Source organism: Sander lucioperca, chromosome 5, assembly GCF_008315115.2.
Source record: "Sander lucioperca isolate FBNREF2018 chromosome 5, SLUC_FBN_1.2, whole genome shotgun sequence".
Taxonomy (NCBI): Eukaryota; Metazoa; Chordata; class Actinopteri; order Perciformes; family Percidae; genus Sander; species Sander lucioperca.
In genome coordinates, this window is record NC_050177.1 from 2512686 (window position 1) to 2538308 (window position 25623).

Here is a 25623-nt window from a genome sequence, read left to right on the forward strand (position 1 = left end):
CTTTGGTGTGTTTTTTTATAATTATTCCTGTCCTGTTACACTAAAAAATCCACCTACATTAAGTAGCAGCCTAGCAACAAGCCCATTACATCAAACAGAATGTGAACATGTCTTTTCATTGAATTTTAAACAATTAATTCCATCCTGTTTCACTGTAATGTGACATATGACAAAAATATGACCTGTAGTACGTAGCACCCTGCCTTTGGCAACTACTACAGCAATCAGAATGAGGAAATGTACTTTTGTTGATTTTTGGTGAATATTTTAATCTTTTAATTGCATACTGTTTCACTGTAATGTGACATATGACAAAAATATGACGTGTATTACGTAGCACCCTGTCTTTGGCAACTACTACAGCAATCAGAATGAGAAAATGTACTTTTGTTGATTTTTGGTGAATATTTTAAACTTTTAATTCCATCCTGTTTCACCATAATGCACGATATCAGCAAAAATGCACCTGTAGTACGTAGCACCCTGCCTTTGGCAACTACTACAGCAATCAGAATGAGGAAATGTACCTTTGTTGATTTTTGGTGAATATTTTAAACTTTTAATTCCATCCTGTTTCACTAATGTGACATATGACAAAAATATGACCTGTAGTAACTAGCAGACCACCATTGGCTACTACTACAGTAATCAGAATTACAAAAGATGATTTTTGGTGATTTCTTTCCTGAAAGAATCCCATAAGTCTATATGTCACCAGCCTGAGCACTGTAATTTGTAGACGGTCCCTAACTCAGCCAACAGCCGTAACGTAGATTGAAGTGCTGTTTTCGCTCGTAAATCGGTAGCAACGAGAAATACCATTGTCATTTTTTTTGATACAGTGTCCTAAACTGTCCTCAACATACTACACTCGTAATGTAGTGGAATTTTATTGAAGAAACTGAATCGGGGGTAAGTCGAAAACGAATATCCGGCGAATATCAAACCTGCTGCTAACTTATACCCGCTTTCTAAGTGTCTGACAACATTATGGAAAGGATTTCTAAGGAGGTTGACCTTTCTGTTAAAGAGTAAGATCCTTTTTTAAACATAAAAACATCCGCGAAATTGCGTTCGCTAAAGCCACCAGACTCCATGTAAATAAACAGTAATTTTAGCATCGTAAAATACACTTCATTCAAAGTCGACAAATTAAAACTATGAAAAGCCGTTTTGGATTGTCTTTCCACTTTTCCAACCATCACAATTCTAGTTCTGGTTGAAATAAACACATATTTTCACATATACAAATACACATATTTTCACATATACATGTGAAAATATGTTGTCTCTATACTAAAAGCATTTTTTATTTTTATTTTTTTAAATGGTGTCTGGGAGGTTTAGCGCTAGCGACCTCAGAGCTGTTTCTGGTTAAACAGAAAGATCTTAAAAAGGCCCATCTCTGTAGGGATCCTTTCCATAATGTTGTCAGACACTTGTAATAATCTAAGGGCGTTTTCACACCGACAGCCTTTAGTTCGGATGAATCGAACTAGAGTTTGCCGCTGGTGCGGTTTGTTTGGGCAGGTGAGAACGCGGCAATCAAACTCGGACCAAACAAGCGTACCGAGACCTGCTTGAAGAGGTGGTCTCGGTACGCTTTCAATCCAACTCTGGAGCGGTTCGTTTGTGGTGAGAACGTGATCCGTACTCGAACCGCACCAACCATATGTACTCCTCCAGTCTGAGCTGATGTCTCCTGTAGTCAGGTGTGTTTAGCAATCTGCGATGCAGCAGAGCAGCAAACTGTAGCAGCTGGCAGTGTTTCTATCACAGAAATAGACTGTAGTCAAGCTTCCCGTCCGTCACTCGTATCTCCGTGGTCAAACCAGCTGCCGCTAAAATTGGAGACAGACGCTGGCAGAGCAAAGTCTCGATGACCAGAGCAGATGTAGTCACGTCTCTTGCGAAACAATGTCTGATAATTTTAATGAAATGAGCTGGTTTGACCACTAGACCAGAACACAGGACCTTCTTCCTGTATTTACTTTCTTGTTCCCGCACCCAGACATAACCGACCAATGAGAGGGCTGGACGTTCTTGTCTGATTTGTAATGACGCATTTTGGTACGCTTGGATTTTTCCAGGTGTCAAACCAAACCAAACCAAACCGACCGAGGGCAAATTGCTCCAAGTTTACTAACTCACCAACTGATTCGGACCAAAGCAAACAAACTACAGGTGTGAAAACGCCCTAAGCCTTTCAGTGGCAAAATAAAGCCCTTTTAGTGGACCAAATTGACGATGCACATTTGACCCATAGGGTTACATTGCAGCCTGGTCTGTGGCTGCCGGTTACAGCATTCACGCTTAATACTGGACCTATTTTAAAGATTGTTGTTCCTATCAGTCACTTGCACAAAACAACATATGAAAATAGGGTCCATGTTGAAAATAACGGAAGTTAACTTTTAAAAAGGTCTGTCTGACACTCACAGCTCTTATCTTAATGATGGGATATAATCTGGCTACTTATCGGTTTATTTAGCTTCTCAGGGGAGAGCCATTACACACTTCCTCCAGAGCCCCTCTTAACTGGCAGGGTTAAACTCACCATTGAGCTGTGCCCTGTGGTGTTAAGCAGCTACAATCATGACTGGTGCAGCTGTGTCTTTTGATCCAGATGTGCCTCCTCAGCAGGGCCAAGCAGGCATCTAGGCAGGCGTCTCTTGCCAGTAATTGATTGAGTGATCTATTATCTCTCCTAAGAGAAGATGCTTTTTCCAGAGTGATGATATGGAAAACATTCTTTGCCCTTGTCATCTCTTAGCAACCTCTCACTCTGCAATATGACAGTGGAAAAAAAAACACAGGTCGGTCTCTCTAAATCCCCAAGGTTGTTGCTTGCTGCATGTGACAAGTGCTCCTTTTCACCTCTGTTGAGGTTACTGAGTGGAAGCGTTTACTTTCTCATCACATACACACTTTGAAGAAGTAACCTATGCAAAGAAAGATCACACTTTGGCTTTAAAAAAACTGATTCTAAAGTATTTTCTGGAGGATTTTAAAAATCATAATCTATTCCTACACTGCAGAATCTCAAAGCTATTGACCTATGCATCGAATGGCCTTGTTTTCTTCAGTGTATTCTTATTATCCCCTCAGCTCCCTTTCCTTGGTGTTGTCATGTTCCTGTAAAAATGATTAATGGTGGATCTCACTCCTATCTCCCTAGCACAGAGCAGAAACCCCCAACACTTTACACTATTTGAATACCATATAGAATGAGTGCACTTTGCATAGCTTAGCAGCACACTTGGGAGGATTGCATGTCCCATCTCTACTAAGACACTCTGTAAGAAAAATCAACTCTAAATGTGGTTGTCATGCATCATGCTTCCTTTTTTAGAACTTTTATAATAAGTGATCCGTAATAAATCCAAAAGCATGGATTCAGCTTTTCTTTCCTTTTTCCTTCTTCAAAATTATTTGTAGTTCAAAGAATGTAAATTCCCTGGATTAGCTAATTAAAGTGAAAAGCAATTTTTAACTCTTTATGTAGCCCACTCATTCAATTCTAATTGGTTACAGGATTAGCATGTGCCCCTTTAAATCTGATAGATCCACTGCATGAGAGATGAATTGGTGAGGGGTACTAAACTGTAAAATCAGGATGTGTCTACGGTAGCAAAACAATTTGGCCATATGACTCTAATTAGGGTACAGAGAGGCCTAGTTAGCTTATTATATAGATATACTGTCATTGTGAGCCTAGTCTCGCATTGCCAGACCTTCCTCCACAGTGCTGCGGAGGAGGGTCTGGCTAGTCCACACAGCATTCTGGGATAGGAGAAAAATGTACTCTGGTTTATTGACATTTCTTTAAACTAGGGCTGCACGATATGAGGAAAAGCTGCGATGTGCGATAACATTGTTTAATATTGCGATGACGATATGACTTGCGATAAATATTCAAATGTGAATGTTAGCTATACTGTTCCCATGTCTTAGTGCTTTAATAGGTTCTTTGCGAACCTAAACATTGAATAGCCTATTCCCACTGAATAAAGAAATAAAATGTTTGACATGCTTTTATTGAACAAATTACACATAAATGAGGCATTATAACTATAAGAAATTAACGTTCGACGAAAATCTTTTAAACTGACCTTTGTTGATCTGAAATGAAGACAGATTCAGCAACAGCATGGCCTATTTCTCGCTTAAAATGTTTTCAGAAACACGTTTCGGTGAACTATTTTAGTCCAATATGAGATCGTATTCTGAACGAGACGCCATGACAGTCTGGCTGTGAATTTCCGGAGAAAAAAGAACCACGTGACGCGTTCGTCCAATCAGCTGCCGGTTTTCATTTTCTGTGAAATAATCAGACTGTTAATGGAAACAATACAGAGCAGCGCCGCCTGCTGCTATGGAGACGTATTACGCTTCGCGTCGTCTCAGTGTGTAAACTGTTTTCCCTTATTCATCGTGTCAGGCTGTCTGTTGCGATGTGTTCATCGCGCTAGTTCATATCGCGATGACGATGAAAATTCGATGTATCGTTCAGCCCTACTTTAAACCAATCACCATCGTCTTGGGCAGCTCTAAGCCCCGGACACAATGACGGTGCCTCTGCAAAATAGCCTCGAGAAGGAACTTGTTTTGGTCGAACGTGTACGTTCAAAAGTTGTTTCAGTCGTGCAACAGAAAACTCAGATTAGACAGATAGCCTAGCTAGCTGTTTCAATTAACCCTGCAGAGATCTGAGGTGCAGTTAACCAAAGTCCTAATAAATCGACCAGAGTTTAGAATGGCAACACAAAGAAGCGGAAGGTGTGGGACATCCGGCCTAAAAAGAGGTACATCCGGCGAAATATACAGCGGCACCTGAACAATCGCGGAAGTGGAACGGCGTTGATATAGACTATTGTGAGCCTAATGGCAGTTACACACCAGGCCGATAATCATCCATTGGACAGTCTGGCGAGGTCAGTGACTCGAGTCTGGTCGGTGTGTTCCGTGCCGTCGTCCGTCGGAGGAGCTGTCGGTCTTCATTTTGGCCGACCTGACGTGTTCAGTTGGAGACAGGGCAGTCGGGAGTCACCCGGAAATGGCAAGCGGGATGAGTGTGACTAAGCCTCTCAAAATCTGACGAAAATCTTTTAAACTGAACTTTGTCGATCTGAAATGAAGACAGATTCAACAACTGCATGGCCTATTTCTCGCTTAAAATGTTTTCAGAAACACGTTTTGGTGAACTATTTTAGTACAATATGAGATCGTGTTCTGAATGAGTCAGCAGTAATGGCCGGTTGAAAAATCCAAAATCCGGAAGCAGCAGCCAGACCCACGTGACGCGTTCGTCCAATCAGCTGCGGGTTTTCATTTTTTGGGCGACAATACAGATTAGCGCCACCTGCTGTTATGGAGACATCTCGTCGCTTTGGTGTGTTCCGAGGCACTTTTTTGACCGATTGTGGACACTGATCAGTCCAACTGCCTTTTCTGCCAACGGTCGGCCAAGTCCTAAGCATCTACTGCAGCATCACGTGTGGCAGCATCCGATGTACACTATCCAGACTAATGAGCTTACTAAAGCTTAGCTAACTATAAAAGTCCATATCGTTATCGTTATCAATGTACTCACTCAAAAACTTGGTGGCAAGCTTGGTGGGTTCCTGAGGGTGATAGGTGTCACTGCCCAATGTGAGTCGAGTGCAGATGTGAGTCGCGCATGCGTCACTTTGCGACAAGTAGCCTACAAGATGCTAACGACTTTTTGAGCTAACGCACAGTCTATGAGCTAACGTTAGCAATCAAACAATCATAGATAGCTAAAACGTTTTTTAATGACTGCTGCTGCTGGCTACAAGTTAGCAGTCAAACACAATAAAGGCTGTCGCTTAATGGCGTTTTGAGCTAACGTTAGCAATCAAACAGTCATAGATAGCTACAACGTTTTTGAAATGATTACCATCTTCTGTTATTGTATGTAAAGAGAAACGTTTATTATTTTATAGATTTCACAAATTTCAGTATGACACGTTATGCCGTAAACAGTTTAAATCTGAGCATGCGCGACTCACATCTGCACTCGACTCACATCGGGCAGTGACAATAGTTAAAATAGCTAAGCTTATTAGCAACCGTCCACATGTGGCTATGGCGTTAGCTACACTTCATTACCGTTACCGATTGAAACAGCTACAGTTTACTCTCCTGTTTCAGCAGGGTCACACACTGACATAAATCCCCTGGTCTTAACTTCAAAGAACAGTGATTTAACTGATATACTGCACTTAAAACAAACTCTTAGCGTTTCTCTGATTACGTTAAGTCCCGCCCTCTCAAAAGAATCCGGTAGGTTACAAGACTCCTCTCTGATTGGCTAGTAACAAATTTGACGCACCCAATACAAAGGAAAAGCACCTGAGAGGTTCAAGGGCTACTTACAACAGAGGACATTTCATTATCTCACAAAACTATGTTTCTCTATGTTTATGCAAATTGCAAAAGTTATTATATACCAGGCATAATTGAACCAGCCCATATATTTTGTTAACAGAAAAGCAAATCCAAGAACAATATATAAACAAATTTAGCAGGGTGCTACATTTATACAATATAATATAGCTGTTGGGCTAGCACTCCATTAGCAGCCATAATCCTGAGCAGTCATTTGAGTGATTTTTAAAAGTGTCATTTGCGAACAATTAAAAGTAGCAATTGTTTAGCTGTTTTGTAATGGTTTGTAATTGTGTGTTTTTGTTCTTGCCAGACAAAGCTAAATATTTGATGGCTGATTTTACTGTAGCACTCTCAGCGTCAAAAAGTGACACTTGGTCAGGTGCCTTTGGCGTTTGTTACTGACGCAAAAAGTCTCCTTTGGCGCCGTGGCGCAGCTGGTGGACTATCAAAAACTGACTTGAATGGCCGCGATTGCTTGAAGGGCACGCGACTCGCTCGGAACGCAATGCAGACGTGCCTGGTGGAAATTAGGTGTTAGGTTTAGGAAAAGATTGTGGGTCGTGTTACAACATCTACATTTCAGTGACACACAGTAGGCTACAAGAACGGAACATGAACCCTGGTCTCCTGGGTGAAAGTCCTGTGTTGGTTGACCCTACCACCACCACAACCAACCTCCTTACGTGGATTTCCGCACTTTCGGTCTACTCACTACCGTTGCATTTTACAGTGCTGCGGTCGAGCTACGGCTATGCCTGGTGCGTTCCATACAGACCCTAAAGGGTGATTTTTGCGTTGGTATCTCACACTGAGAGACACTGACAAAGCGTATTTTACAAGTTGGGAGTGAGAACGGGTTGGTAATGCATTAGTTGTTTGTGTTCTGTGTTCAAGGCTGTAATCAAAATGTAATGAATCGGTTGTAAAAAGAGGTTACACAGAAATGGAGAAAAAAAACTGTTTACTATAAAACGTGTTTTCTCTCTATAACTTATTTGTTTGTTAATTGGCCTTATGCTCTTGGGCATTGCAACTAAAATAAAAGTCTCTGCAACACTGATGTACTTCCATGTGTTAGGCTTGTGGGCTGTAGTCTTCAGTTATCAAATCTTTAGTTACATCAAAGAAAATTTACTTAATTTACTGTACAACTGTGAAGATGTTTTCTTATATATTGATATGTTGTTCTTTAAGGGGCAGATGTACAACACAGCCTTGTGCACTAAGGTTCAATGACTGTGAAATTATATCATTATATTTAATCACAGCAGTGAGATTTCAAAGACATATTGTTTATAGCTTTTCAGTAAGGTACAAAGAAATTAATATTGTGTGTCATCAGGAGGACTGAACCAACAGTGAATCAAAGACCACTCAGATGTGTATCTGTTTCATTTCCTCATGCCTCCACCTCTTGTCCTTCAGGCTTCAGGAAAGATTACGTTGAACCTTTTGCAGATGTTGGACAATTGTTTTCATCACAAGCCTCTCATCAACAAACCTCAAAGCATCAGTCAATGCTGCTGCTGCTGCTGCGCACTTCCTGTCACTCTTAACAGGCTCCTCAGTCACTTACTGTATGCATTATTGAGGAAGGAATGGCATGCAGGCATGTCAAACAGCATGCACGCAGGCACGCAAATTTACTGCACTGCACGAGATGAGACAGCATTTGAAATATATAAATTATGATGACACAGCATGATTTAGCTAAGCTTAAGATTTTAATAAGAAATGTTTTTCAGGCTGAACATAGCCTTAAATACATATAAATATATGCAAATCTAAGGTTTCCTACAGCAGAATGCAATAACTGTTGTGGGTTTTACCGATCATCCCCCATGGCAAAATTTTATACACTGCAAAAAAATTAAATCTTCTAATAAAACTAAATCTGTAATGGCACATAATAGCTTTTTTTTTTTTTTTTTTAGCTGTGTTGATAGCACTGTGGCCTCCTATTTTACCTTCATTTATAATCCCAAATATAATATGTTATCCTTTTGAAATTTCCATTAAAATCGGGCCAAATTTCCTTCATAAGCGCCACTGAAATCCCCTTGATATTCTTGCAGCAAGGTAGAAACTATAATGGAATACATATAGAATAGGTTATCTGTTATAACCCTTACAGACTACTCCACACCAGTTGGAAAGCCAGGATCAGAGAAAATGACATAAATGCATTTAATAGTGCAGATTAAAGTGAGACTGGTGTTATTATGCTATTGGAAAAAAGCTAAAACCTTTAGTTAGACACAGTGTAGATATTTATCTCTCTGTTTTCTTTTGAATCAGGTTGTCACTTCCACACATTACTAGGTGACAGTTGTGTCATGGCAAATCACTCACTCTTAATGACTGTCAAGCTGTATCTCAGTTGCAAGGATGTGATGTGGTCTCTTGGGTCGATAGCTGACATACTGTAGAGCGGAAGGCTCTCAAACCTCATGCTAAAGCCCTTTAAAGCACCCACTGTGTGCATAAGATGCTGGGAGGGAAGTTAAAAAAGAGGCTTATAACCCCAAAGTTGTTAATTGCTTTTATTTTTATTTGGTTACTTAAATTCCTCTAATCGCACAAAATATTTGACCTTGCATGGCAGCTGGATTTTCGTGATATCACGAGATTGCGCAAGAATCGCAGGATCACATATCACATGAAAATTCTGTTCGTTCAAAACAACATTGGGCGGATGTGATAGACAGATGGTTTATCCGATCACCTGCCAGGTATTTTTTTGTGGGGCTTCTTATATATATATATATATATATATATATATATATATATATATATATATATATATATATATATATATTTGTTTTTATTAACAGAAGCTCTTACAAGATGTTAATGGTGTGTAGCAAGGATCTATAGTTTGATACATTGAAAATCATATTTTACAAAAGGAACATACACAAATGTATAACCCTACAGACAGTTCAGTACAAGGATGATGATTTTTGATTTTTGAACATCAGAAGAGATAACAGGAAAAAAAGAAAAAAGCTAAGGAAATAAAATCAATACAAAACAAAAACACAAATATTACACAAACTTTTCCCATCCCACCCCCCACCCTCATCCCTTGTATGGTTCTCAGTTTCATTTCATTTATAGATCTACACAGTCTATATACAGTTTATACATACACCCATCTGTATACATACATATCTATATAAATCTACACATTACTCACAACAAGTGCATCAATGAGGAAGTCATACAAGACAAACCTGCAGAGGGCTAATTTGAAGCCGGTCCAGGAGGGCTCACACTAGCACGGTCAGCCAAGTCCAGAGAAGGCAGAATGTCTGTGAAGGGGCCCCAGATTTGGGGGCTTCTAAAACTGATGTCTTTCTATTTGCGTGGGTCAGGTGCACCACTGAAATGGTTCTCCTGTCTCTGATTGTAGAAGGGAGTGAAAAGAGGAATGGATTGGGGCATGGGGGAGCGGTGTGCAAAAGCAGAAAGTGGAACACATTAAACAAGGCCAAAGTGGAGAGAGAGAGAGAGAGAGAGAGAGAGAGAGAGAGAGAGAGAGAGAGTGTGAGAAGGACTCATCTTGCAAAGGATGTGATTATGACTGCACCAAGAGAGCTCTCCAATCTCTCACGTTCACCCCCAGCACAATTATCAACACAGCCCACTGCTCGTATACCAATCCCAGGCTTCTGATTTGATAGATTGTGTTAAGATTTAGATAGATGCTCTGCCTAGGGGGATACATGATTACTAATGACTTGGACCCATCTTCACAAACCTCCACAGTAGACAAGAGCCAGGTGGAATGAGTTGGTTAGAGACAGGGGGGAAGTGAAAGGGGGCTGAGTTGAAAAGCTCAGCATGCTGCACTTCACTTTAGTCATCTGCTTTCAACCTTATACTGTCTTGCATATTAAGCCAAGTTTGCAGAATTAGAGAAGAAACCAGACGTGAGGCATATCCAATCGATCCAATCATATCCATCACAAAAATGTTCTTGTCTCACAATTTCTTATTTTCTTTGAGATGAAATGACTTCCACTTTTGAAGCTTCATTGTGTTCTTGTTTGACACTTTTAACTTGCCTTTAGCATGCAATTGATTTGCTGGTGCCACTGTGGAAGAGGGACTGTTTCCTCCATAATTGCATCTCAGTGTGAATGCAGATAAACAGGCAAATCACAATTACCATTCATCTTGACAAACACCTTTGTGAAGAATTTGGAAAGTACATCGACCAGGAAATCATACATCCATTAAGAAATTCATTTTAATTAAGGTGGTACATACTTAAACTTGGTAATACATTTGGATCAAGATAATTCACATTTAATTTCACTTTCTTCTCCCTTTATTATTTCTTTTATTTATCTCATCTCAGCCATTATTGCTAGGAAACAACATTCACTGAAGTACAAACAAGTCAAATTAAAAACTGTCCCAAGCTCCCTCTGCCTATTAGTTCTTTCATCTCTGTTATCATTTAAACTCTGTTATATCCATCATCGTTTAGTGGAGAAAGTAAAAAAAATAATATGTGTGAGAATCATGGGATTAATGCCACATTCAAAGCAATAATTGCGTACTCAAGAGTTGTGACAAGGGAGAGCATAATCACTTTTAACAGGCATTTCATTCAACATCCAAATGAATGCAAATTATCTAATAATTGCAAATACTGGTAGGTTGTTCAAGCTGTTGGATAGCTACTGCAAGAAACACATTTTTCAAAAAGGTCACAATAAGAGCTGTTCAGAGGAGTGTGAGTGTCTTATTGGCGCTTGAATGATGAGAAAAGTGCAGGGGCTGCCGCGCTTCAAAAGGGGCTTCTTCAAATGCCATTTCAGCTCCCTGATAATTAGTGTGGGCAGACCAACCAAGTGCTTTACTAATAGCAACACAGTATAAAAACATAAATCATACTGCAACAATGGTAATACTGAGTTCGTTTATGTAAATGAAGGCAATAGATGCTCCAAATATGTTATCCAATTATGCTTTCAAGTGGGGTAAACACAAAAAGTCCTGCAGCTAAAGCTTCCCCTAGCAACACTAATGACTTCACACCACTAGTGGTTCTCATACATGTAGCAGTCATAGCAATGGTAGTATTTGACTAAAGTCGACACATACACAGGTTTTTAAAAACTGCTTTTTCTATGAAAAACCATGAAAGAAGAAAAATATCCATGTATGTGCGAACTGTGCCTTAGATGCAAAGTCAAAAGCTTATAGGTGGGGCAGTGTTGCATGTTAAAAAAATAATTGTACTTGATTATATTACCAAAAAAAACAACACAAGCAGAAAACCTATGATTACAATGCTTAGCCTACAAGTCAGGATATTTCTGTTAGGTCTTACAATGAATATATGCTTCTAACACAGGCAACAGGCCATCTGTCATCACAGGTGAACCCAACAGTCAAGGTCAGTCTCTGTCTTCAACAGTAATTCCCTTCAGAAACCATTAAAATCTGACAGTTTTCTCTTTGTGCAATGTGTACTCCCATGAGGGGAATGGCTTCTCAGCTTTCATAACTTACTACACACTTACAAAGGGAAGAAATGCAAAAATCCACAAAACATAGGCCTATAAGACTTGATTCTTGGTTTTCTTATTTAGAAGATTACCCCCTTTACGACGAAAACAGGAAAACCCACTGTCATTTTCCTTTCATAATACTCACATTAAACAAAAAAACAAAATCCTGACAGTTCCCTTTGTTTGCCATTTTTCAGATTGAATCAATTAATTAAATTGAACAGCTCAGCAGCATACAACACAAACAAAATGTATCATTAAGTTAGCCATGGCTCAAAATAAGGCAGACGATTAAGTAACCCTTCCATTTTCTCTTTGTATCTCTTGTGCAGACAGAACAATGGAGAAATCCGAAACAGGGAGATGCCCCGCTGCAACAATGATGAAAGAGGGATCAAAACCACAGCAGTTTAAAGACTGACAAAAACGAATAATCACTTAACAGTTTTCTATATTTGTGACCATGTGTATTTGTCTTCTTGCCTGTTCATTACAGTGTGTGATTCTTGCATTTACTGTGTAAATTATTACTTATTTATAATTAATTAATTAATTAATTGATTAAAAAAAATAATGACATTGAGTGCTTTAAGGCTGTATAGCTTTATGGATGTACTGTATGATTGATTTAGGCTTAACTGATAACTGACAAGCCAAGATATTCATAAATAATTGTACTTACCAATTGTTAAACAGTACAGCTGCTAATTAAAATGATTCAGTAGCTATCACTGTATAAGGATGGGAAAAGTGCCAAGGATGTGCCAGACATGATTGGTGCTGGTCCAGTACGTTGGTGTGGGAAATTCCCCCTAAGGATTTCTATATGGGAATACCACGTGTACAGGTCTATGCGTGATCCATATATGGCAGAGAGAATACATATGGATCATATATGGATCTGTGCCACACTGTAAACCCGAATGTTCAAAGTAATTAAATAGATTAAGTGGGGTATACTCAAAATTTTAGAAAAAGTTATACTAACTTAATTTTGTCAAGTTGGTATAACATGTTCTTCATTTTTGAGTATTGTTAACTAATAATTTTTGATTAAATGGAACTATTTTGTGTATAAGTAAGCATAACTTAAAAACATAACTTAAGTGCAACTTAATAGAATTAAGTAATTACATACTAAGAATGATAAAGTCCTGTTATTTCTATTGTTTCAAATAGGGGTTATTTAAAAAAAAAACTTAATTTATATAGCACATGTTAAAATACAATAAAATCTCAAAGTGCTTCACCAAATAAGTAAAATTGATCATAATAAATAAATTGCAATCAGCAAATGGTCTGAAATGCATTAGACATTAGTGGAAGACAACATGTATTTATTTTATTTATTTTTTGTATTTTTAAAACAGTAACAATTTGATTGAGGCAAATGGTCTGAAATGCATTAGACATTAGTGGAGGACAAAATGTATTTATTTTTTGCATTTTTATTGTCATCAATTTAATGTTGCTTATATATTTTTTATTTTTATTTAAGTGTTGAGCAGCTGCAGGGATCATTTTTTATGCCGAGTTAATCTCTGATTCAACCTGCGAAGCAGAAGGTGGTGCTAATATGCATACTACCTTCCTTACCGCTCTTTGGAAAAAAACAGAAGAAGAAAAGTTTGAACAACGCAGCAAGGCGGGAAGCAACAGACAGTAGGCTTGCAGAAGTTACTACCTAAGCAGCAGCAATCAGCCTCACTGGACTTACTGTAAGTTTTGAATGTTAATATTCATTCACTTTTACTTCTTTTATACATTATACATTTTTACATGCGTTTGTCTCAGAGAGTGTAGAACTTCTCCAAGCCCCCGCCCTTCACTTGCTTATCACGGAAGTCTTGTAGGGATTGGCAACTTGTCAGATATAGGTTAGCTGCTAAAGAGCTAGCTAGCTAGCTAGCTAATTAGCGTGACCACTAACGTTACACACTCCAGCAGCACAGCTAGCGACCTACCACTACCAGACTCACTGAAGAATTTTACGACGGATGAATCTAGTAATCACACGCTCATTCCCCGCTTAAAGGTGGTGTTAGAAAATGAGTTGTTAGTAGAAGCACTAACAGACACCTCATATGCGATAGTTAGTTTTTTGTTGATGGAAACTTTCAATAGTGCACCGCTAAGGTCCAATATCATATTAAAAGAGCATAAACGAGCATAATGAGTCAAACTGAGTTCCTACACTGCAAGTCCGCGCTCCCTGTAGCTTCTAGGGACGCTCGTTTTAAATTCTGTGTGAGCAGACTGTCTGAGACACGGAGATTGCTGTTAACAGAACACGAGTCAACTGCCCGTGCTCGCCCACTTGTGTTGCGTTGGTTTTAAAACAAACGACCCTGCTGGAGGCAAGCTGCTTTTCATGACAAAGATGAATAAAGTAAAAACCCTTAACAGTAAAGCTTTAGTTTGTAGAAATGGCATTATTGTTGATTAAGCATGCAGTAAGGTTCAAGTGCTGCTGCTTTTCTTTACAGTAATGTTAATTTTGCTTGATGGCTTTAGTAACTTCACACTTTAGGGATCAAATGAAAAGATCATTAACAGGGAACATTTATAAGTATTTATAATTCGACACTCTTTGAATGCTTTTACTTGTTCAGTTTCAGATCAGTTTATGCCTTTGCATCTCTCTGTTCCAGTTTCAAAAAGTTAAGGAAGATAACTGGAGATGTGATAAAGATACCAGGTAATCCAATGACACACACACACACACACACACACCTCTAAATACCAGTAACTTAAATTGGGTTTTTTTTTCAGACAATGTTTTAGTGTGGTAACCCTAAATCATACACACTCCCACATACACATATCATTTGTTTATTCTACTTGCCTGTTTGATCAAAATAATGCTTTTTGCCGTATTCAAGTCAACAGTTCATGAATGTCTTCTGTTCACGAATATCATCTTCCTAATTGATATTTAACCTTTGGCACTGAACAGATCATATTTTACTTTGTATTTGCTTGCAAATATTGTTGAAGAAAGATGGTGGAGACCACATTTCCCCTATGCCGACAGACCATAGTGATATCCTGCCCACCAGTGAACGAGCTCATGGACCTCTGGCCTGGTCTCAAAATAGAGTCTGAGGTAATATGGATCAGCTCTCTCTTTTAAAGTGAAAATTGTGATTCTTACTCATTTGGCCAATATTTTTGCTTTATAAATATGTGTTAGATTCTTCAAATTTGACTGTTTTTTTTAAGTGTTCTCCTCCTGCTGTTATTTCTATGCAGTTGTATGCAGAGTTCCAGCGGATTACAAATCAGAACCTGCCCAACACATGCTATGCTGAGCTTGACCGCCATCTTCCTCAACCGATGACCTTATTCAGACAGAAGGCATCAAAAACTGGGAAGACAGCAGATGCTCTGGCTAAAATTAAAAAAAAATCAATGATGAACAGGTAAATAGATTTTTACACATTTCATAGGTTGACCCAGTGGAACATTGAACAGGTTCAATGATTCAAATGAGCTTTGTGAATTTTGCACTTAGTCCACTTTATGTTTGCCATTTGTCTGATTGCATTAAAGATGTGAACAGGTTAGAAAGTGGTAAACTACCACCAAGGTTGCAGACCCTCAAGAATGGCTTAATGATGTAGAAACTCATCTGAAAAAAGGCTGCAGGGTAAAGCATTATAAAAGGCTAGTTCAAAGTTATCTCCTTTTGTCTAAATAATGCCTCAAAAAGTTACTGCACTACTTTGCAGGTGTTCAGCCAATAGGCCCAAACTACACAATATGCCTTTGTTCTCATTAATATAATGCAAAAGTAACGCTAATGTTTTGTATGTTTTAATGTTTTTCTTAACCATTGTGGGCTGCACAAGATGACCCACATTTCACTGTGCATTTGATACTGGTTATGTAAAACATTTACATTTTAGAGTTTTAAGTGAAAATGTTCTTAAACAGTCTATAGAATTTTTGAAATTTCACCCAAATTGCTGCCCTGTTGCCTTACTCAGGAATTAACCAGGAAGCCAAAAGCAGTGTTTTTTTTCTTTTATAGCTGTAGCAAACAATAATTTCATTTTGGTATTATTTATTATTGTTTTTGATTACTCCGATTATTTTCCTGACTATCTGATTAGTTGTCTGGTCAATATCAGAAATTTGTGATACATATTTATTTCCTAGGGCCTTAAAGCAACACGCCTACTTATTGGGGCTTATTCCCCGTATCCCCCAGAGTTCGATAAGTCCATACATACCCTTCTCATCTCCGTGCGTGTCGTAACTCTGTCTGATGCACCCACGCCTAGCTTAGCACAGATCCTGGAGGTAACCGGCTCCATCTATGCTCCTAATAAGTGACAAAATAACGCCAACATTTTCCTATTTACATGTTGTGATTTGTATAGTCACAGCGTGTACGAATAACAAGGTCACATGAGACACAGCCATCTTCTAACCGTATACAAACTGGGAACTATATTCTCAGAAGGCAAAGCACTGCTACTTGGGTGGAGTGATTTGCTTGCAGAACTCCAGGCGAACTCTCTGCTCCTCACCACGGGGCTTCTCAGGTGCAAATCACTCTGCCCAAGTAGCAGAAGTATCAGTGCTTCACCCTTTCTGAGAATAGTTGTCAGTATGTATACGGTTAGAAGATGGCTGTTTCTCAGCAGCTAGAAGTGGGTGCGTCAGACACGCACGGAGATGAGAAGGGTATGTATGGACTTATCTAACTCTGGGGGATATGGGGAATAAGCTAAAATCCCAATAAGTCGGTGTGTTCCTTAAGTGACCAGGAACACATTTGGAAGGCTAGAAGTTTTTCTTCTTAAAAATCTCTCAAATGTATTTATTTATTTATATACAATTTATTTAAGTATATTTTAAAATTATTTTTTTATTCTATTTATTTTAATTTATAAATGTTTATTTATTTTTGTATTTAATTTTAAATTTAACTGTTCAAAAGCGGACTTTCATGACTTTTAGATATATTAAGTTAGGTAAACTTAATGTAAGTGAGGCAATCAGTTGCCACAAAATTTTTAAGTTTTGAGTCACATGTTTTTAAGTAAACAAACTCAACATATTTGACTAATGTGTACTTAAAACAATGACAACACAAACTAATAAACATTGAGTTTGGTTAACATAAACTGGTGTGGTTGTGTACTTATTTTTTTAAAGTTCTGTGAACTTATTCCTGTGGTTTGTAAACTCAAAACTTTAAGTCATAATAACTGAAAATAATTGAGCTGCCTTAACAGAAAACTGTAAGTCATATTAACTGCAAATATTTGAGTTGAGTTAAATAAGCACTTTTAATTTAACTGTTATCAAAAGGTACATGTAGCAATTCATCCAACCTTTTAAGTTCTGGAAAATTTTGACTTTTAAGTTAATCAACTTAAAAAAATTGTGGCAACTGATTGCCTCACATTTTTTGAGTTCTGGTAACTTATTCGGGTTTACAGTGCAGTAAAGCAGACACTTAAACCAATCCGTAAAAAGATTGCATGTGACTGAATAGTACAATAGGACATGCTTTGTACACACAAATATTTCTATATAAACCTCCTGGTGTCCCAGTGGGAACACCTATAGTGAAATATGAGGCACAGCATTGCCTTTCATTGGCTGTGTTAATAGAAATTATTGTTTTATTCTTTGTCATCAAAAAAACTGTATCCTGGCTCCTCTGTACCAACTTTGCTGTAATGTTTGCCAGGGGGCAAAATAGAATTCAAATGTCCTAGTAGATGGTGCAAGTTCTGTGTCACCAAGTACATCACATCAGTCAGCCGCTGCCTGAAGGGAAAACATATCCTCTCTACTGATTCTGCTGTTGTTAGACTAAGAAAAAAGCAGATTAAAAGAGATTTTAAACTTGCTGCAATCAGGAATTTACAACGGCTTTAATTCCATTTACATTGTTACTGGTGGGTATGGTACACAAGTACAGAAAATGCAACTGCTTCTGAGTTAGACTTTACATCCATTCATCAATGTAAAACAATTTAGCTTATTTTGATTCAAACACAGCATCCCAACAGAAAGAGGAGAACTCTGCATTTCCTGAGAGTCATCTGCCAGCAGCAGCAGCAGCAGCAGCACTCACCATGAGTGATGAATTGCTTTGAAAAGTGAGAACTTTTTTTCATTCTGTTACCTTTGTCACTGGGGTTGAAATCAGTGATTGCTAACAGCTTTACAGGGAATTCAATATCATGTTCTTGTTGTTGTTGCTGCTGGCTCTTGCCCTTCATGTTAGCTTGTTGTAATGATGATTTTTTTTTTCTGAAAATGATGCAATGCTAGGCTGTCTTTGGTCTGACTTTGGTCATCACAAAGACTGATGTTTCACTTGAGCGATAAAGTATCAGTGAGGTAAACTCATGAAAGACTGAAATTCACATTACACCATCCCTCCCTGTCCAAGACATGGGGATGTCCATCAACTGTATTCTGACGCCGCTAGTCTACATGCAGGCATGCAACATAGACTGTAAGGTTTTATTTTGAAATGTTTATTTCCTTTTGTCAATTTAGATTTTTTTTCTCCATTACATTATCTTTTTCTAATATTGTGTTTCCATATAACTTTTATAATAACACTGTATGTATTTATATAACAATGTAAAATAACACATAATAACACTGTTGAATGCTTCCATTAAAATAATTTGAACTTTATTACGTTAAGAAAAAGTACAAAGTTTTGAGCCTAAATTGGGTCTTCATCAGTCACAGATGTATCTAACTGACTCAGGTGTGTGTCACTGAAGAAATAGTCTCAGTTCCTCCCATGGGTATGGCTACAATCCCAGGACCAGTGCTATGTAAGCTAACATAACATTGTGTACATATAGGTAATTTATCACAAAAGCAGCAATACAAAATATTATCAAGGAATTAATTCAAATAATCACACAAATATATACAAAATCACAAAGTAAATCACTAAAGGAACAATCAAAGGAATAAAGACAAACACAAATATCAATTCAATTAAGGGTGATTTAGACAGCATGGGCTTCCAAGGTGTAACTCACCAGCATGTATCACACTTCTCATGGGAGGGCCTGGGACTATTTAATGACACACACCTGAGTCAGTTTGATACCTCTGTAGCTGATGGAAGAGCCAATTTGGCCTCAAAATGTTGTACTTTTTTGAAATGTAATAAAAAAAAAAAAAATGTTATGAATTCCACATTGTTGCGAGTCTTTGGAAAGCAGAAATCACCATACACTTTTTGGACCCAGCATCTGGACAAGAAACATGTGTTTTACACAGATTCCCACACATATTCCATCATAAAAAAAACACTTTTTTGCAGAGTTTATTTTCTTGTCTTTTGGACTACAGCGCCTGACAATTGAAATGAAATGTAGGATTTTTCAGCCAAAACAACACACAGATGTAATTGCTGTATCTATTATTTCAGTTTTGCCAAGTTCACCTCATTCTTACTCAGCAAAGGCCCCCGGGGAGCTGCTTCAGGGGTTGCACACATCCACATGATTATACCTCGAAGCTGCAAAGTCCACGTACCGGTCATTAGTTTGCCACGGAACAACTCCACTGCAGCAGTGCTCAGAGTTACTTCCAGTAAACAACATTACTCAAACTGAAAACCATACCTGGGAGAAAAAGAGAGGCTGCTGAGTAATGTCAATACATTTATGAGTGTATCTGTATACACACGGCAAATACTGATATTCATGTGGCACTTAACATTGTCTCAGAACTTCATTTATTGGAAATCTTTTGTAATGTTATGTTAAACATACATTTCATGAGAAGTCAAGTAGAGGAGCAGTGTAGCATGCATCACATTTCCTTGCAGGCGTATAATCACAGTTAATGTTTTAAGAAAACTATGTCCAGCAAATAATAATCACAATAATAATAATAATAATAATAATAATAATAATAATAATAATAATATGTGATTTTTCAATTTATAAAATTGCAAATCTGTGGATATTGGTATAGCCACATCATACAGCAAGTAAATTGTCTCTTGTCTTTAACACATTCTAATCAGTAATAGGTTTTAAGATTAAGAGCTCACATATCAGTTTTAACACTGCAATGAACACTGACTTGATATCTATAAGATTTGTAGAAAATTTCCACCATGAAAACACAAAGTACACACACAATAAATAGCAGTTTGCAACTTGTATGTGTGTGGTATACACAGATGGCTCCTTATGTGACAAGTACAATGATTTTAGAGAACAATGTTACATTTGCCTTTTCTCCATGAAACAGGTCATTGTTACAGACATTTCTTGTTTTACATTCAGTGATTTGGAGAACAGGACTCCACAAACAATTCACATGTACTGTAGAGCCAACATGCCTTTCAATAAGACACTTCAGTTTTTCAGTCACTCAGCTCCATAACTTTAAAAAGCAGATCGCAGTTTGCAAGGTGCCTTTTCCTTGACAGGATGAGGTATTCGCCAGAAGAGATGCTTTTATTCATCGCTCTTCCCTCAGTCTGATCAGACAAGTTATGCTGCAGTTTAGCAGTGCAAGATCTTAATGAATGCCTTTCTGAACTCGACATTAAAGGTGGTGTATATAATGGGATTTACAGCACTATTCACGTAGCCCAGCCAAGTGAAAGCATTATACATCTCAGCAGGAACCTTGCATTTTGTGCAGTGGGTGTTCAAGATATGTGTAATGAAAAACGGCAGCCAGCATATGATGAATACACCTGAAGAGATACAAGAAAAATGGGAATATTAGAAAGAGAGCGTCAGAAAATTGAAGAAGAAGCCGTCTCTTATTCATCACCCAGGTATGGGTAAAAATGGAGCTGGACTCTAAAATGCAAGTATCAGAACGATTTCTTTTCGTTGCATCATTCCCCATCTTGTCTTCAAGCTCTGTTTTAGGTCTTACCAAAAAAACACTGAAATGGAAATAACAACACATGCAGAGTCAGCCAAGAACCAGAGAGGGCTGGGGGCTTGTGCAAAAGAAAAAAATGCTTTCTAAATTGTACATTACATGATTAGCTTATGGTAAATTAGAAGAGAAACCAATATTAGTCTTGATGCGTTTGAACAGTACCCCCGCTGGTTTCATGTTGTAATCACTGCATGTTTTTGCATGTGTGAAGCTGATAACAAAAACATAGTTATTTGGTTGTGGAAATGCTTCATTTCACACAGTGTCAGTTCCACTTCGATGTGCATATTACATTAAACTTTAATTTTTAATACTACTGATTGTAAATTATGTATACCAAATGTGAAATGAATAAAACATCTATAACAATTAAACCAACTTACCAAGGACGATGGCTAACATCTGAGTGGCCTTTTTCTCCTTCTGCTGGGAGATCTTTCTCTTGCTCATGGTTTTCACAGAGGTCTGAGTTTTGCCATTAGGTAAGGCCTGTGTCTGGAAGGCTTTGGCCACAATGGGTGCTGGATCCCCCGGGGCCTCCTTGGTAGGATCGCCGTTCTTTTCGGCTTTCTGGCGCTCCTGAGGGGGTGTGGGAGGTGTGGAGGTGCAGGGGCTAGCGTTGGCCTTGTTAGGCATCAAAAGCTGGTGGCTGGTGGCCGGAGTGTCTCCAAGAGCACACTGTGGTTGCTGTTTCTGTTTCTGGCTGCTGCCACTGTTGTTCAGCTCATCCAGCTCCAGATCTTCCCCCTCATTGACTACATCTTTGATGAATATCTAAGCAAGGTCAGGATGAGCAAAAAAAACATGGATTCAGATGGCCAATTTTTAGTTTAGTAGCAATAGGTGACATTTAAAATAACAGGCAATAAACACATAAGAAAAGATCACACTTTCAGCCTTTAATTTAGTTTTGCTGTGCTCACAGAAGCAGAAAGGTGCCTTTTCAAGCTATATTTGGAATGGTGAAAAACTTAAAGGTGACACCTTGCTAAATATTTTGCAGGCAAAACAAATATTTTTCCAACAATTAAACTTTTTAGAAAAAAAGTGGAACAAAAAAAGAGCACACACCACTTTCTTCTTGTTGGCAGGAAAACTCCCATTAGATTTAACAATCATGGTGCACAACCTCACATCCTCTGGATGAGTGCACTTATCCTGAAATGAAAACAGCTATGTCATGCAAGGAGAGGATACAATGTCAATGCATAACTGACAAAAGGGCTGTCTAAGCACAGGTCCCACAGCCTACTGGGTTAAATGAGGCTACATCGAGCTCTGGTACAGAAAGACTGTTTAGCAAAAATCTGATCTGCAGTGTGTAAATGTAACATTACAGTAAGATTAAACTTGGTCTCCTGGATGGAACCAGTTATAGAGTATTTAATTTACATACAGGTGGTGGTGGGGGGTTGGGGGGCACTCAAAATGCCTTAGGTGTAGCTGAGCCTTGACCTTTAAATCTCTTGCCTTGAATGTTGTCCACTGTTTTTCCAAAAGAAAAATCAATTCTCTTCTTGTCTTGGTTTTCCCCTTTACGTTATGTTGTTATGTAATGCAAAGCCCATCCATAAAACCATTTAGTTAACCCAAGTATAACTGGGTTGAGAAAATGATTGATTGCAGTTTCATAAAGAAACAGATGAACTCAAAGGGCACACTGCTTTTTTTCAAACTTATTGAAAAAGACATGATTCTAAAATGTTCAGAAACACAGAGCTATGGTATATGGTATAATTAAAGTTGTAAATCAATCTCAGTTTCATTTTGAAGCTGAAAAGCGTTAGTAGTAAACAGCAGCCATATTGTAAGCTCACCTTCAGCGAAGTGGCCACATCAGGGTCAGGATCCTGACAGACACGCTGCTTCGGTTTGGTGTTTACACGTTTTCTGCGCTTCCTCAGGACCACATAAATTTGCACATAAACCAGCAGAGTGATGATGAAGGGAACATAGAAGGACACGATGGAGGAGTATACCACAAAGGCCGGATTGGCGATCACACAGAGAGACTCATCACGAGTAGCTGTGGAGATAAGCACAGGGTGAATGAATAAAGGCCTCAGACTGCTTTATGTTCCCAACTAAAATCGTTTTTTTATGTAGCTTTCTTTATGTTGCTGCGCCTCTTGGAAAATGTTCTACAATAAAATGGGGAACTTTGTTTCGATTTCACTTCTTCTACTACAAACCAAAGGTTGCTTTTTGATTTTAATTTGATTTTAAAATTCATCCAACAATGTAACAACTCCTATACTCCCCCCACCTGGAGCTCATTCACAATTTTTTCTTTTGCCTCCTCCTTCTTATTCGCTTAGACCATTGTAATCCTTTTACAGTAATTCCAACCAACCTCACTCAGAACTGCCTTATAGCTGATCCAGGAGGCTGCCACAGGGCTTCTATCAGGTGCCAAATGTGGAGATCATATCACCCCAATTTGAGATTTCCTGCACTGGTTGCCTTTAATTTTAGATTTCACTGATTTACTTTTAAAGCAAGCCAAATTTGCCCTGAGCTACATCACACACACACACACACACACACACACACACACACACACACACACACACACACACACACACACACACACACACACACACACACACACGTTAACTTAAGATTAGACAATTGTTGCCACACAGGTTTAGATAACACCAGAGTCGTCATAGATACTGTAGGTGTCACAGTAACAACTTGTTATCTTCACACTTCAGGGTGGCTGTGGCTCAGGAGGTAGAGCAGGTTGTCTATTAAAGGAGCAGTCCGATTTCACATATGAAATTCTGTTAACTTGTGAGGAGGACTCGTACTCAGCCTGTGAGAACAGTTTATCTTCTGTATCTCTCGCAGGAAATAATAGCCCTTTTACAGGAAATAACCCTGTTCAGTTTGATAGAAGTGGACATTACTGGAAATCGAGGATACAGTGTTTTTGGAGCTTGAGCCATCAGCATATATCGGCATGTGTTGCTTCAAATTTGATAATTATTTCTTTAATCGCTTTCTGCCAAGCCATCCCTTTTATGGACAAAACATACTAAATACCTCTTTAATTTTAAACACCTGTCTACATGTTGAACTGTCCCTGAACCCCAACTGCCTCAGATGGCACGCACACAAACTTGCGACTGTGTGTGTGAGAGTGTTAGTGTGTGGGTGAATGAGAGGCCCATTGTAAAGCGCTTTGGGTAAAAGCACAATATACTGTACAAGGCATTCCATTTATGACACAAATCTGAGGTTGTGATAATGTGTTTGAAATGATCAACAGACACGTCTGACATACTTGCTTTCCATCCACAGTTAAAAAAACTACAAAAATATTTTAAACATAAGTTGCGAAAGCTTAAAAACAGATCTTAATTGCTTCCGTTTCAGTGGTTCCTGCTGGTGGTCTCTGCAGCCACTACTCACTTGAAAGCGTTTGTGGGGCTCACAAATTCACACATCTGAGTTCCGGCAGAAATGTTGTTACATCAATGCACTCAAAGGGATGAGTGGAGCTTCAAAGAGACAGGAATTGAGCCATAGGAGCTGATCAGCAACACGTCTGAGAAGCTTTTTAATCGGAACACTCTTTAACTGTAATCGTCTGTAAAAACCTCTGTTCTGTGGAATAACCTAAAGGGCTATGGCTCGCTTAAAGAAGTTGTGTCAGTATGAAGTACAGTAATATTTTAATTGCATGGGTAGCTTATATGTACTTCTGCAACACAATTCTGTACAGTGTGCAATGTTGCATATGGGCACTGACATTGAGATTCTGCTTTAGTACAATTGTAAATATGGGCAAGCATTTAAAAGATACATCAGCTATCTTCACAATGTATATGTTTCTACAATGTATGCTGTACTGTACTGTGCAGTGGATGTACTCACTAATAATTCAGTACCGCACCACTATTGCTCCACCAATTTAGTCTCACACCATGAAGAAATGTTTATTATATGTATCACACTCTTTCTCACCTGTGTTATTTAGGCCAAACAATAGGGGACATGATATGGCGAAAGACAGTACCCACACCACCGAGATCATTACTGTGACCCTTCTCCTGGAGCTGTAGCGAGTGTTGTACAGCATTGGCATTGCAACTGCTGTGTAACTGTAAGGGGTGAAGAAAAAATAGGTACTTTAATTTAAATGTATTTCTACAAGACAACAGGGAAAGCATGAAAAAAATCTTTGTATAAAATAGTGCAACGTATGGTTTGAATTTATTCATGTTCAATTTGATGATCTAAGGCTTAATGTATCTCCTTTCTGTTAATAGTTCTCTTTCTTCATCAATGGATTTTAGCTCAAAAGAGTACAGGGAACATACTACAAGTGGTAAAATCAAGAGATGTTGCCTGTCATCTTTGATCAGATCCTTTTTGATGTTTGACTGGCGCTTTGGAAACAGCTATGTGCTATGGGCTGCAGTTTACAAGAAGAGGTAGTGTTTTTCTTCTAGGAAATGCTTTAGAATGTAACCTTGGGAACATTGGTTGACCTTATTAGTGAGCTTGCTGTAATGACCAGGGAATGCAGAGCTTTTTACAGTGTCTTGTGCATTGATTTCTGTGCAATTTGGTTTGAAAGACTTTGGACATGAATGATGATGGGTAAAGCTTTTAGGAGACTTTGGGTTTCTTTATGGATACATACAAGGCAAGTCAGGATATCTAAGGTAATTTTATTATGTCATGTATGTTGTCATGGATTGTGCAACACACTGTACTAAGGTCTTGGGTAAAATAAGCCTCTCCAATTGGCCCAAAAGTA

At 38.4% G+C, this 25623-nt stretch overlaps 1 protein-coding gene and 1 long non-coding RNA gene across 2 annotated transcripts in view; one reads left to right on the forward strand and one right to left on the reverse strand.

The window, feature by feature from the left end:
- The first annotated feature begins 4596 nt into the window (after positions 1-4596).
- Positions 4597-24320, forward strand: LOC116047967. Its single transcript, XR_004104526.2, has 4 exons — positions 4597-4781; positions 7266-7270; positions 23514-23517; positions 24310-24320. It is a non-coding gene; the product is annotated as an uncharacterized LOC116047967 (long non-coding RNA).
- Positions 19122-25623, reverse strand: part of drd2a (dopamine receptor D2a) — a 49968-nt gene continuing 43466 nt past the window's right edge. The window contains exons 4-8 of the mRNA XM_031297026.2: positions 24825-24961; positions 22670-22878; positions 21924-22010; positions 21236-21626; positions 19122-20655 (exon numbers count right to left, since the gene is read on the reverse strand). Of these exons, the coding sequence (XP_031152886.1) occupies positions 20459-20655; positions 21236-21626; positions 21924-22010; positions 22670-22878; positions 24825-24961 (1021 nt within the window). The 3' untranslated portion in view covers positions 19122-20458. The remainder of the gene's footprint in view (positions 20656-21235; positions 21627-21923; positions 22011-22669; positions 22879-24824; positions 24962-25623) is intronic.